The sequence below is a fragment of the Muntiacus reevesi genome, chromosome 2, assembly GCF_963930625.1.
Source record: "Muntiacus reevesi chromosome 2, mMunRee1.1, whole genome shotgun sequence".
Lineage (NCBI taxonomy): Eukaryota > Metazoa > Chordata > Mammalia > Artiodactyla > Cervidae > Muntiacus > Muntiacus reevesi.
In genome coordinates, this window is record NC_089250.1 from 215,300,334 (window position 1) to 215,315,303 (window position 14,970).

Below are 14,970 nucleotides of genomic sequence, written 5' to 3' on the forward strand. Positions count from 1 at the left end.
CCAGGGATGGAACTTGTGCCCCCTGCAGTAGAAATGCAGAGTCTTAACCACTTTATGCCAAAGGATTTATGTAAGGCTTTTTAACTCCCCAACTGCCTTCAGCTGCTTCACCCTTCAATCTCTGGCAAGTCCACGGACATGCTACTGAACCTCTTTGACTATGAGGTTAATTGAAATTAAAACTTTAAACTCATTCATATTCAAACACAGTTGGTTAGCACTGCTCATTATGGAGTGACAGGAAAGATCCACACCTGGCAAAACAAAATGGGAGAGAGGCTGTCCAATTCATCAACCAACACAAGGTTTTTCAGTGGTCTTGGCTGAAAGAAGAATGTGTCACCTTCTTCCAGAGGCATGGCAGATGAAAACTCAGGTTCTTCATCATCATCTCCAAGATGTGCAATTTGATATAAGTAACTGGGAAGAAGCAAAGATTTCAGGTAAAATATTTTGTCTGATGTATATTATAAATATAATTAACACTTCCATATGTTATACATGAAAGCTGTCAAAGAGAGTAAATCTTAAGAATTCTCATCATGAGAAAAAAAATTTTTTTCTATTTCTTTAATGTACCAAATGACATGAACTGTGATAACCATTTCATGATGTATAAGTCAAATCATTATGCCGCACACCTTAAACTTATACAGTGCTATGTCAATTTTATCTCTGTAAAACTGTTAGAAAAAAAGCCAATAAGCATTTAAAAAGTACTTTTTCTGAAGATGTTTGCCATCAACATAATGTTCATAAATCAGTTTAATATTGAGTCAGTATCTACAGTTTGAGATCTCTGCTTATTGACTAGGGTTTTCTATATCTTTAAGAACAGGATACATACCCAAAAGAATTTAAAACAAAGACTAAAACAGATATTTGCACACCAGCATCCAATATGGTATTATTCTTAACAGCCAAAAGGTGGAAAGAACTCAAGTGTCCATTAATAGATAAATAATATGTGGTACATACATACAGTGGGTTATTATTCATAGATAAAAAGAATACAGAGCTGACACATGAACTCTGAAAATATGCTATATAAAATGAGCCAGACAGAAAGAGTGAATGTGTGACCAACCGCACTTAGGTCACCAGGGCTGAGGGAAAGGGCCATGAGGAGCTATTCCTTAATAGGCACATGGGTTCAGTCTGGAGTGATTAAAAAAAAGTTTGGAAAATGGTAGCAATGGTTATACAACACTGCTAATTAATGCCACCAAATTGAACATGTTAAAATGACAAATTTTATTTTATACATATTTTGCCACCGAAAAAGATAATGGGTGCTAAAAAATGAATGTTTAAAATCTATTAATAAAGAAAAATATTTATTATTATTCACTACTATATAAAAATACATAACTTACAAAACACTATACACTATAATTTTTATACAAACATTTAAATATATATATACACAGGAAGGCTACACACAAAAACATGTATCTTTGGGCAGAAGGATTACAAGAGACATTTTTGCTTACAAATGTCTCTCTTCTGGAGAGAGAAATGGCAACCCACTCCAGTAATCTTGCTTGGAAAATCCCATGGATGGAGGAGTCTGGCAGGTACAGTCCATGGGGTCCCAAAGAGTCAGGACACGACTGAGCGACTTCACTTTCACTTTTGTTTACATGCACTTTCCTAACTTCTCTACAATGGAAATTCCTTGTTAAGAAAACTAAAAAATTAGAAATGGGTGAAAATACTCATAACAGTAGGCTAAGTTGTAGAAAGTGAGACAAAACAGGTATAAACTGGGAAAAGGAATAATAAAAAGACAGTTGGAATAAGCTCCATGAGGATGAGTTAAGAACATAAAGAAAGGGAGAACAACTGTAGAAATGGCAAAACTGGAATAGAATCACAGAATTCTAGACAACACTTTCATTTTCATTACACAGAAATAGCATTAGATAACTGTTCTGCATGCACTGGCAAAACCTGAACTAGAAAGCAAGACCATGGCATCTCAATTCATAAGCAATCTGGAGTCTTCAATACTGGTTTTAAATTCAAGGCCAGAGTAGAATTCAGAGTTAATTCATTTGTCTATGAAAAGCCATCAAAGACTGTAACATAGGGATGAGGAAACGATTTCATCAGGGTTGTGTCTTGTTTGCTTAAAAAGATGACCCTCTATAAAGGTTGAGCTTTACAGGACAGACAATGAACTGCAATAAGGAATTACAGAACGAATTCAGACTAGTACCACAAAAAAGGAATACAAAAGTAATAATCAACTTGACTTTTAAATGAAAGCTGTAGAGATAGCAAAATCGAGACTTGACGCTCAAGTTGCTGAATTGGCCCGTAAGACATTAACAGAAATAGTGAGGACGGCAAAACCAAGTCATGGAAACTGCCTGGACGTCCATCATTAGATGAACACATAAAGATGTGGTGTATATAAATACACACAACAGAATACTACTCAGCCATAAAAAAGAACAAAATAAGCCATTTGCAGCAACATGGATGCAACTTGAGAACATCATACTAAGTCAAAAGGAAAAAGACAAATACCATATGGTATCATTTCTACGTGGAATCTAAAAATATGACACAATGAAACAGAAAAACAGAGAACAGACTGGGGTTGCCTAGGTGGAGTGGGCTGGGGAGGGATGAGGTAGGAGGTTGGGATGAGTGGATGTAAGCTTTTATGTAAACAACAGCGGTCATGCTGGATAGCACAGAGAACAAAACCCAACATCCTAAAATAAACCATAATGGAAAAGAATGTTAAAAAAAAAAAATGAAATAGTGAGGTTGGAAAGACTGGTGACATGGCTGGGAAGCTGCTATAGGTACTAATGAGTTTCAACTTCAGATTTGTACAAGTGACGTGTCTATGGAACATCTATTTAATACTAAATAGTTCAGCAAGTATTTATTCAATGAAATGTCCAACAAAAAGCTCAGGAGAGATTACTTCTAAAACTACTTTTTGCAGCTATCCACAGATATTGATTCAAACCACGAAAATAGAGGAAGTCATCAAGAGAAAGAACATAAAAAGGAAGAAGGCAAAACTTCTGTTCTGAAGGATCTAAAATATTCTCAGGAAAAGCTACAAGGCCTTGAAACCACCTCTCTTCCGTCAACTTTTATAGTAACCAGGGTGAAATGGGGTAATAAAAGGATTACTCACTGGTTTCCAAATTCTGATGCTACGAAAAGGAAACCTGTTTTAAGCACACACATGGCAGCAGCAACAGGCACAGTATCAAAATATTTGAGTCGGATCTCAGTAACCTAGAATGGAAAGAGAAAGATTCTAGTGTGCAGGTAAATGAAGTCACACCATGGAAGACAGCCCAGTATAATAAGACAATGTAATAAAGTGGCAGAAAAATTCCTGTCCTTCACATCCACACCAGGAGTCAGCAAACTGCAGTCTGCAGGCTAGCCAATGCAGTTCATATACTCCCGATGGCTGCTTTTGTGCCCGAAGGGCAGAGCTAAGTAGCGGAAAAAGGGACCACACGGCCCACAACAAAAGTTGAAAATGTTCACTACCTGGCTTTAAAAAGAAAAAACAAAAACAAAAAACTTGCCAACTCTTGAGCTAAACAAGTATCTAAGAAATTGCTCAGTGCTCCTCCATGGGATAAAAGTGACTAATCTCGTATATTGCGTTTTCAGGTGACATAGAGGGCTTTCTCTTGTCATTCACTAGATGTGGCATTACCCATTCTCACATTATATGTAATCAGACCAAAAATCTGTTAACCAGAGGGAGAAAATTTACATTCATATTCCAATTCCAAACTTTAAAAGCTTTAACACCTTAAGCAATATTTTTAAGGCATTCTGCTCCCGTTTTTTAAAATTTTAACTATCCTTTCTATCTCAGAGTATTTGAACAAATGGCTTATTAACACCACTCTGTAAATCTTAAATAACCATCATTTTTCAAAATACAGTTATTTAACTAAAATTAGGATGAAATCGTAGCAAGTTTTATCAAACTAGACTAATAAGAACTAACATACTTCTTCATTTTTCCCCCCTTCTCCATGGTCTACTTACCATATCTTCATCTGTCTCCAAAGTGATCTTAAAGATATCTCCCTGCTCAGTTTGAGCCAAAAAGAAGAACATCGATTTGGTCTTATGGGTGGCAGAGCAGACAAAAATCATTCCTCTTTCAGGGTCATCCAGGTCATTCTAGCAAAGTCAAATACACAATCAACATCTTAGAAATTAGGATTTCTTTTCCTGAATTCAGCACTTTACCAAGAAAGATCAAACAGGCCACCAAACGCCTAGAGGCACCTGAAGTCTCTCCATGCAAGCTGTGACCCAGAGCAGCTTACCAGCCAAGAAATTTTTGTCTACCATAAATACATAATAAAGCTTAGGTTAAAAAAAAAAATAAATAAAGCCACAATTCCACTCTACAGCCTGATCAGATTAATAAGGCAAAAACTATCTCCAGAGAAAAATGTCAAAGAGATATGAAATTTAAAGAATCATCATTTTAGGCTGTGAATAAGACTCTTACATGTTCACAGTACTATCCAAACCACCATCATCATCCCTCTTCTGTATCAACTTGCCTGAATCCCAAAAGGCATCCCCCTCAGCTGGATTTTGTGTTTTTTTTTTAATGTTTCCAACATTTTGTATTTCTCTCAAGGGCAAAACATGTTTTATACTTCTTTGTAGTCCCAAAGTCAAGTACAGCACCTGCCAGTCAGGTGCTTAATAAATTTCTGATCAACTAAATTTAATTACTTAATACCACTTCAAAAATTTAACTTGCTAATCTTACCAGATTTCTAAAATTGATGGAATCAATGTACTAGACAAACCAAGTCTTAAAAAGACTTAACCCCAGGATCTATAAATTAATATTAAAAAGATAAGTAAGTTGGGGTGAAGAGTTTGAGGAAGCAGAGATCAATGAAGATTACCCATGTGCTGCTGATAACTGAAGCTGGGTACACAGAACTTCATTACAATCATCCCTCAACATCTGCAAGGGATTGGTTTGAGGAGGCCCCAGATACCCAAATCCACAGATACCCAAATCTCTTAAATAAAATGGGGTAATACAAGGAACAGTCATAAAGTGTCATGATCCCTACAACTTACCTTCAAACGGTCTTCCCAAAAAAACAGATACAAAAGAAAGAAAAGGCCAATGTAGCAAAGCAGTACTAATGAGTGAATCTAAGTGAAAGGTATACAGGAATTCACTGGTTGCTCCTTCTAAGTGGGGTGGGGTAGGGGAGGATGAAAGACAATTTACCTCCAATGAATACACCTGGATTCTTCAAACTAGAAACTTTCAGGAATTTCAAATTGATAATGTTCATAGGTTCGTCAAGAATGAAAACTATATGCTTTTTTAAACACTGAAGTACAAGTGACTTACAATATCATGCTAGTTTCAGGTGTACAACACAGAATTGTGTTGATTTTCAATTTTCTTTCTCAGATTTTGTTTTGTTGTGCTAAAATACTTTACTGTCTTCATTAAAAACACTTAACAAAAATTAAGTTCATTTCACAACATAAATATATCTTCTCTTATGGTAAACAAAGACCTTACCCGTCTCCTGGGGATTGGACAGCGGATATCCGGTTGGTCACCAAAGTTCTTATAGGTAATGTAGTTTTCAGAGCAGATAAGCACTCCGCTTGGACCATCTGATCCCCCTGGAACTATCAAGAGAAAACAAAAAACAGCAATGATTTGACATAACCACGAATTTTATCTTTAATTCCTTCTCTCCTTCAGCACAACTTAAAGGTACAGTATGCCTGAAGGTGATAAACATTCAATGTGTTTCTTTTCCCTGAGAGTTACACTAGACAAGGATGGAGCACCATTTGGGTGATCTCAACCTGTCCAGATATCTAATAAGGCATCTAAAAGTTTAGCTCCAAGCCCAGAACTCTGTTCTCAGCTTCAGACCTATAATTCAACTGCCTACTGGACACTGTTACATGGAAATTCCATAGCAGGTTAAAAATGAATCCATTCATAAACCACTGCCAAGGTCCTTAACAAACCATCTCCTGGGTTCTCGACCTCAGAGAACACTGCTGCTGCTGCTGCTAAGTCACTTCAGTCGTGTCTGACTCTGTGCGACCCCATAGATGGCAGCCCACCAGGGTCCCCCGCCCCTGGGATTCTCCAGGCAAGCACACTGGAGTGGGTTGCCACTTCCTTCTCCAACGCATGAAAGTGAAAAGTGAAAGTGAAGTTGCTCAGTCGTGTCTGACTCTTAGCGACCCCATGGACCGCAGCCTACCAGGCTCCTCTGTCCATGGGATTTTCCAGGCAAGAGTACTGGAGTGGGGTGCCATTGCCTTCTCCATAGAGAACACTGCCATCAACCAACAGACCAAACCAGAAAAAAGAATGCCATGCTTCAATTCTCTCCTCTCCCACATTGGTTCTACCTCTTCAGCAGTCCTCATGCTGCAAATCTCTTTTGGTTTAATGGAAATGCTTCCTGACCTTACTATCTTCCATTCTGTGACCAAAATGTAATCAAGTAATCTGTCCAAAACATTCACCTTTAACAGGTCATTCTTCTTCTGCTTCCTCCACCCCAGCTCTTTACCCCCAATGATTCAACCACAATGAGCTTTCAGTTTTCAACGAACCATGTTTGCTTCCTGTATTTGGGCTTTTGTGCATTCTGTTTCCTCTGTCCATAACAGAAACTCCTCCTCTACCCCCACTGCACCTAACTCCTAACTATTCCTTAGTGCTCAGCTGAGCACTTCTGCTCTAATGTATTAGAGCTTCTGCTCTAAGCTTTCTCTAATGTATTCCCTTCCTTCTCCTGGTTAGGAACCCCTCCTCCATGCTGTCATGGCATGTGGCACACTCTAGTAATTTTTGTGTTACTAATATGTATTCACCATTATACTCAATCTTGTATAAAAGGAGACACCACAACAAATTTTTCACCACACAGTCCCAGGGGCAAGCAGATTGACTTTGCACATATTGATCATAGAGGTTCAGTAAACATTTGGTTAATGAATGAAACCCTTGTAAATGAGAAGCATCACAATACACTATAACAAGTAATTAAATATAATCTATTTTTAAAAATGCTTCTGTTTAATATATAGTCTCTTCCTAACATTTAACACTCAAAGACAAGTGCTGCTTTATATTTTTCTTCTCTAAAATCCTACCCAACAACAGACATACTTCATTTTAGACATTAAATGCAAATGACTCAAAACAGAAAGGACTGGATCACCATCTTACATGAGCTTGATACAATTGAGTAACCACAAATACAGTTGTCTTTTAGTCTTTCATTAAAAGAATTATTATTGACTCAAACTAATATTGATTCTTCATGGTGGACCTCTTTGAGCTCCTACAAAAATCTTACTTTGCTATGATGCACATAAAACACTGTTGAATCCGATTTGCTAAAATTTAAGATTTTTGGATCTACCATCAAAGGATAACTAGGCTGCAAATTTTTCTTATTACTGTCCTTCCCCAGTTTTGGTACTGGTTATATTAAGCTCTTAAAGTGGTACAACAGTTTTTATTCTTCTTCTAATCTCTCAAGAAATTTAAGGTCCCTAAAAACTCTGAACCTTAAATCTTCTGAGGAAAATAAACTTTTGATTATTGCCCCAATTTTTTAAACAAATGCTAGTCTATTCAGGTTCTTAATTTCATCTTGGATCAATTTTGGTGACAGTTTTCAAAAATATTTCTATTTCATCTAGGCTTTCAAACTGATGGATCGTTTTATCTTGTTTCATCTATAACATGTCTTTTCAAAGAGCCAGATTTTAATTTTTGTAATGAGAGTGAAAGATTGACTACAATCAAAACACCAGAGCAACCAACAGAATTTAATACTCCAAGCTGACTGTTCTTTTCTTCTCTGCCCCATTAGAGTAAGAGTTAACCACCACATGAATTTCTAAGCTCCCCAAAACACAGACAAGGCACCCAGGTTTACTATGAAACCTGATTACAGTTTCCAAATTCTATTAAGTAAACACTCTTAAGTTTAGGCATAAAATGGACCAAGCAAAATGGTACAAAGCAGATCTAAGAAAAAAGTACCTGTAATTAGGAAGTTTCCATGTTCCTCCAAAGGCTCACTGTATTTTCGGACTACATGATTTAAACCAAGGTCTAATTCATAGAAAGTAAGCGTCTGCTGGGTATTAGCTGCTGCTTCCCCAGTTGGATCATTGTCTGCTTCCTAGGTAACAGTGGCACAAAGACTAGTCAGTACCATAAAATCAAACTTTCAAAGCTGGAAAGTAAAAAAGAGAGGATATATGTGTATGCATAACTGATTCACTTTGCTGTACACCTGAGACTAATACAACATTGTACATCAACTATACTCCAGTAAAAATTATTTAAAAAATGAATAAACAAAGCTGAAAAGGACATCAAGATTCTTCCATTTCACAAACCAGGAAACAGAGGTCCACAGATGCCAAATGCTTTGCCAAAATTCACACTAAATACCCTGTTTACTCAGGGAGACTGTTCAAATCAGAGCAAAAGTGCTATCATGTAGTCAGGTAAACTCTGAAACATTCCAAAGTATTTCAGAAAGGCATTTGGAATATAATAATAATAAAAAAAAATTGTGAACAAGTAACATATACCTCATAATCCATTTCCAGACAAGCAAACATTGGATTTTCAAATCCCACATCTACTCCAACTACGTGATACACTAAAGTGTTTGCTTTGTGAGCCTCCAGTGGAGATGAAATGGTAAGTCGAGCTGCAGCATCTCTGTTCAAGATGTACACCAATTTCTGTTTCTCAATGGCACCTGTGGATGGAGACAAAAATAAAAAAACTCCAGATAATGAAAACAGAGGCTCCAGAACAGCTAAATTTACATCACAATTATTTTCTAAATGATAGCCACTGCTAACCTCTACAAATGCATTAACTTTAGATTTTGCTAACACTAAAATAGACAGGAGCAAAATTTTACCCTTCTCATTCTAATAGGGATTTTTTAAAAAAATTTAGCACTGCTGAGTCTTAGTTACAATATTCAAGATCTCCACTGCAGTAAGAGGGCCCTCTTTAGTTGTGGCATGTGAACTCTTAGTTGTGACATGTGGGATCTACTTCCCTGACCAGGGATTGAACCCAAGTCTGCACTGGGGGCTCGGAGTCTTAGCCACTGGACTACCGGGGAAGTCCCCATAATAGGAATCTTAATATCCCACTAACTTTTCAAAAATTTTTATGACAAACTAAGCAAAAATTCATAAATTGCCACCTTTGTTCTCTGAATTAGATCTAATGATCTTGTGACTGGTCACAGAAGGTTGCCCTCTGGAAGCCTGATCAGATATGCAGTTTTCTTCAAGAGATTTATCAGAGAAGAGACATGAATAAAAATCATCACTTCAGGCTGATGAAAGCAACCATACTCTTTGTCTAATGTTAAAACTTTCAGTGTGGTCTTTTTGCTACAGTTAAAGAAACCAAAAAAGACCCATTTCCAACTAGATAAGTAGAAAAGGTGTGTTACAACTTTCCCCATTGTTTTAAAAGGGAAAGCAACTTTAAACACCCAAAATGATACAAATTTTATCCAGGTGAGTGATTTCTTGGTATGCTACCAAGATCACAGCATTGCTATTCTGAACTGAGCTTCTTTAAGAATCAAAAAGCCAAGAGAGTAAGTCACTCACTAATCATAACAGCTCGCCCTTTGGGATCCACAGCTAAGAACTGGCCGGGAACAATGCGGCGGCATCCACTCTTGCCAAAGGTTTCTTGGTGAATCTTCTCAAACATATTCTTAGATGGCTGGTATTCCAGGATAACAATTCGACCTGAGTCACTGCCAACCACAATGTAGTCTTTCGTGCCACCCGTCAACCTAAAAGCCATGAGCGACCGGATGACACCAAATACTTCCACAGTTAGTAGAGTGTGTACTTTGCCAGTGTTGGGATCAGGGCGAAGAAGTTCCAAGATCTTTCCTCGGGAAACAACAATTTCCTGTTGTTTTGTTCCTAAAAAACACACAAAATAAAGATCATGAACAATAAAAACTAGTCCAAAAAGTAACCTTCATGAATCAAAATGCTACTACACATAAATACAATGAAATGAGTTGGAGGCTTAATATTTTAAATTAATTTATTCTACTTTAAAAGATTCTTTTCCTAAAATTTAAAACATTTAACAAAGTTGTATCAAAGAAAAGCTTTTCATAAATGATCACTCAAGCGTTTTTAAAAACTTCTTCTAATTTTTCTAAGATTTGCCATCAATAAGCGTAACTGGGAGTTGTCTACAAATGATACTAACATGTAACATTTAGCTTTGTAAAATTAAAAACTACTAAAGGCTCTTTCTAGTCCATTTTTAATGCTATTGTTCTAAGAATTCATATTAACTTTTTGTGCAGTTAGATGTAGTGTCCCATAGAACTTTCAAAGTTGCTGTCTAATATATGCTATTAATTTCTAAAAAGCTCACTTGTTTTCAAAATTGCAATCAACGCCTGCAAATGCATAAAAAGCCAACTTGGACCCATCTCTCCCTGCAACTCATCTCCACCCTGATGAGTTGTCATCACCTTCAAATGTTGAGAATAACCAATTTCCTCCTTCCTCACACTCTCTGATCTCAAGCAACTTGTTATCAATGTTCCTGTCATTTTCTCTGCCACCCAGGATGCAAACTCATATTCTTCTACCTATTCTCACTGCCCCAGTGCAGGTCTTCACCATCTAATGCCTAAATGGCCTCCTATCCTACCTGATATACCACGCCTACCCATCCCAATCCATTCTCATTTGCTCAATGCTCAATCACTTATCAAGACACCTTACTTTCTAAAAGTTCTTTGGAAATGAGATAAGATCAATTACTTTAGAAACTGTAAAGCATTACATAAGCTACAATGTTTTCTAACAATTAAACTTTTTTTTCATAACTTGCTTTTTAAAAAAAAGGTTTGATGTTGAAAAACCAATCTGAAGCATAAAACCATTAATATTTAAAATGTGAGGAATTCCCTGGAAGTCCAGTGGTTAGGACTCCTCACATCCACTGCAGGGAGCACAGGTTCAACTTCTGAACTAAGATTCAGCAAGCCGAAAGGTGCAGTCAAAAAAAAAAAAAAAATTTTAAAAAAACCCACAAAACTTTAGAGGAACTTACCAGAGAAGTTGCCATGAATGGCAAAGCTGATGCCAGTGGCTCGCTGCAAGGTCAAGTTGTACAGGAACATGGCAGCAGTAACAGTGAGCCACCCACAACTCCACAATTCAGACCTTGGTTATACCAAGTCAAAGCAAGCTAAGAGCACATAAAAGCAGAAAAATATCAGCTGTGAAACTGTTAACAGATATTTCTGTATGGGAACATCTAGTGAAGACAGCAGGACCAGTAGAGTAAGGCTTACTGACTAACAACATACATATATAATTAAGACTGCTTTCCACATGCAGGCACTATGCTACTATATACACTTTGCTTCTAACCTCACAAGAAATATATAACGTACATGATATTACACTAATTTTACAAGTAAGAAAATTAAGCTAAGAAAATAAATTGCCCAAGGTCACATGTAGTAAAAAACATTAGGGAGCTGGACTCTGTACCATTTAATGCAACAATGTTTATTTGGCTTTATTGTCATGGAAATGAAGTAAGTCTACATTTACTTCTATTTGAATAACCTACTTTCACAAGGCTCAGAATTCAAAAGCACAGCAAAAAGCTCACTCCACCCATCCCCTAGCTATTCAGTTTTCCTTCTTCGAGGAATCAATTTCACCAAGTTATATCGTGTCCTTCCAGATATTTTCTGTATGCGCAAGAAGAGACATATTAATACTGTATACTATGCCTTCATTTTTAACTAAAGATCGTTGTACACTCACATTATAGTGCAACTGATTTTTTTTAAATCTTTTTACCTATCTTGGACATAGCAACAAATAAAAGACTTTCTCATTTTTATTTTACAGCTATGTATTAATACAAGGATAAGTATTCCATCGAATGGGTATATAAGAATTCACTTATCTAAAACCCTACAGATGAATATTCAGGTTCTTCCCAAACTCTGGCTAACACGAATATTTCTGCAAAGAAAAACCTTCATATATACGTCGTTCACATGTGCATGACTGTATCTCCAAGATTAACTCCTAGAAGTGCAATTGCTGGACTGAGGGACTTACACATTTGCAGTTTTGATAGATACTGCCAAACTGCCATTCAAAGAAACTCTGCCAATTTATACCCCCAGCAACGTGAGTTCCTAATTTTCCACAACCAGACTTTTGCTAATCTAATAGAAAAAATACTTCACCTGCATCTCTTATAGAGCTCTATATTTACATTAGTAGAAACTTAAACCTGTTGTTCAGTTGCTAAGTCGTGTCCCACTCTTTGGGACTCCGTGGACTGCAGCACACCAGGCCTTTCTGTTATCTTCTGGAGTTTGCTCAAACTTATGTCCTTTGAGTCAGTGATGCCAATTTTTAAATTCAAACCTACTCACCACCAAAAAACTAAAACTTAACTGTCACTTCAGGAGGAAGCCTCCCCAAAGGAGTACGCAATCACAGAAAAGGATTCTTCTCATCAGATAGAACTCAAAACTGCAAACTGATGTATCTCTACCATAAAAGAATTGCCAAAAACAACATCTATACACACCTACTGCTGGAAAATTAACTGACCTATTTTTCCTCACTCAGATACAAAAGGTAAGGATCTCTAGAAATTCAAAGTTGATCACTGTATAATTAACATATCAGTTCTGTTTTGTTAAATGAGAAAGGAGAACTTTGAATAAATATCCTTACAAATAATAACCACTGGGCTACCAAAGAGAGGAAAAGATATTTCAGTCTGGAAACAAGTCTTGAGAAATACACATTTTCCTACTTGAAACCAAGGAACATCTTTTCATCTAGGAGCATAGGGAAAGAAGGCAAAGGCCTGAAGTGGAATATCAGTTGAAAAATGACCTACAAAAAGAAAAATGGAAAAAAAACACATACACACATGTGGAGACATAGATACACACACGCATAAGGGCTTAGACACTGAGAAAGTTCCAAGGAAAGTTGTCCTTAGCTAAAGGTCTGGGTAAAAAATAGAGAACGTGTGGCAATTGCTGTCAATCAAAAAGTAGTAAATGCATTCAGTTCAGTTCAGTTCAGTCGCTCAGTCGTGTCCAACTCTTTGCGACCTCATGAATCGCAGCACGCCAGGCCTCCCTGTCCATCACCAACTCTTAGAGTTTACTCAAATTCATGTCCATCAAGTCGGTGATGCCATTCAGCCATCTCATCCTCGGTCTCCCCTTCTAGTCCTGCCCCCAAACCCTCCTAGCCTCAGGGCCTTTTCCAACGAGTCAACTCTTTGCAGGAGGTGGCCAAATTACCATATGTAAAATAGACAGGGGCATTTGCTGTAAGGCTCAGGACTCAAACCGGGGCTCTGTATCAACCTAGGGATGGGGAGATGGGAGGGAGTTTCAAAAGGGAGGGAATATATGTATACCTACAGCTGATTAGGTCTGACAGACAACAGCGAAATTCTATTAAGCAATTGTCCTTCAATAAAAAACAAGTTTAAAAAAAAGTAAATATGACTCTCAGATACAACTTATTCTCTTGCATCTTGCTGTGGTTATAAAACTTCAAATAATTTCAAAATTCCAGTTATCGACAACAGAATTCACAATGAAACCCCTATCATGTTGTCAGTATGATCCAAGTGGTAGGACTGACTAACTGAATTTAAAACATGAAAATTTTTTGAAAACAAATAGAGGAAACCACAGGTCATTTCTGAAACCTGGAAAAGCGCCCTCCAGGCTACCTTTCATTGTTCATAGCTTACTGAAGAACTCTGCCTGTTTTCTAGTTGCTGTACAACTGATGCCATCCATTACTATCTTTAGAAATCACGTTCCCCAAGGATTGTTATCTTGGGTAATGGAGGAAGTTCAGCCAAAATAATATACCAGGAGCCACTAACGGCCTAACCTTGGTATATTTTTATTTCCCATACTAGACTGAAATATGGGAATGTTGTCTGTAAACACGAGAGGACAAGCCTGTGATTGCTCCCTCCACCCCTTTTCCATGTGCCAAAAGAATATCAATCACTGCATGAGATCACGGAAGGAAACAAGCTATCCAAGTGCCAAGGATAAACATGACATAGTCTCGATTTCAAAGGCTGTTTCCATTATTCACATTTTTAACGCCCGCGACCTTTCCATTACACCGTCGGTGTGTCGTATTTCTCCAGAGGGAGTCGTCCCTCCTGCTATTCTCATACCTCCTCCAGTGCCTAAAAGGTACAGTCTCTAAAAACCTTATTTTGAGCCAGGCCTAGTTCCCACACCGTGAACTCAAGCTGGAGGCGATTCCCTAAAGCCGACGCGAGCATTCCCTCTCCGCCACCTACTCGTCCTTTGCCCTTTCCTCTTGGGCCTAAGCTGCCTCGAAAACCCCTACCAAAGGCTCGGCCCAGCTCCCTACCTAGCAGCTCTCCGTCTCCCCGGATTCAAGGAGGTCAGGAAGCTGCTTCCTTACCTTGTAGCAGGGAGGATGGCGTAGATATCCAACAGATCCTCAGTTTCCTTGAAGGCCTAAGCCACAGACAACGCCAACCCGCCAGCGTCCGCCATTACCTCCGAAGATAGGGACCTTCCGGTTGGCGCGCGACGGATAAAGGACCCCACGGGCGCCTGAAGAATGTATATATAATTTTTTTAACTGCTTCTGTCTTGCTTCCACATCGCATTGAAAATTATTTAAATATTATTTATGGCCATCATTTTTTCCAGGAGAATATGGAATGAATTGACTTTCTAAAAGTAGACATTAAAAAAAAAAAATCTACAAATTCATTAGGCACTTCCGTGGACAGCCCCAAAGACGTGGCTCGCCAACGAGGAGGGGGCCTCGCGGGGCCGGAAG

General features: G+C 37.9%; 1 protein-coding gene and 2 non-coding genes across 3 annotated transcripts in view; all 3 read right to left on the bottom strand.

The window, feature by feature from the left end:
• SF3B3 (splicing factor 3b subunit 3) overlaps positions 1-14,731 on the bottom strand; it is a 38,566-nt gene extending 23,835 nt beyond the window's left edge. Inside the window, exons 1-9 of the mRNA XM_065924978.1 lie at positions 14,584-14,731; positions 11,177-11,314; positions 9,694-10,020; positions 8,641-8,813; positions 8,081-8,222; positions 5,573-5,685; positions 4,045-4,182; positions 3,164-3,267; positions 255-420 (exon numbers count right to left, since the gene is read on the bottom strand). Of these exons, the coding sequence (XP_065781050.1) occupies positions 255-420; positions 3,164-3,267; positions 4,045-4,182; positions 5,573-5,685; positions 8,081-8,222; positions 8,641-8,813; positions 9,694-10,020; positions 11,177-11,246 (1,233 nt within the window). The 5' untranslated portion in view covers positions 11,247-11,314; positions 14,584-14,731. The remainder of the gene's footprint in view (positions 1-254; positions 421-3,163; positions 3,268-4,044; positions 4,183-5,572; positions 5,686-8,080; positions 8,223-8,640; positions 8,814-9,693; positions 10,021-11,176; positions 11,315-14,583) is intronic.
• Positions 4,416-4,503, bottom strand: LOC136162338 (small nucleolar RNA SNORD111). Its single transcript, XR_010662138.1, has one exon. It is a non-coding gene; the product is annotated as a small nucleolar RNA SNORD111 (small nucleolar RNA).
• Positions 9,336-9,413, bottom strand: LOC136162339 (small nucleolar RNA SNORD111). Its single transcript, XR_010662139.1, has one exon. It is a non-coding gene; the product is annotated as a small nucleolar RNA SNORD111 (small nucleolar RNA).
• Positions 14,732-14,970: the final 239 nt, after the last annotated feature.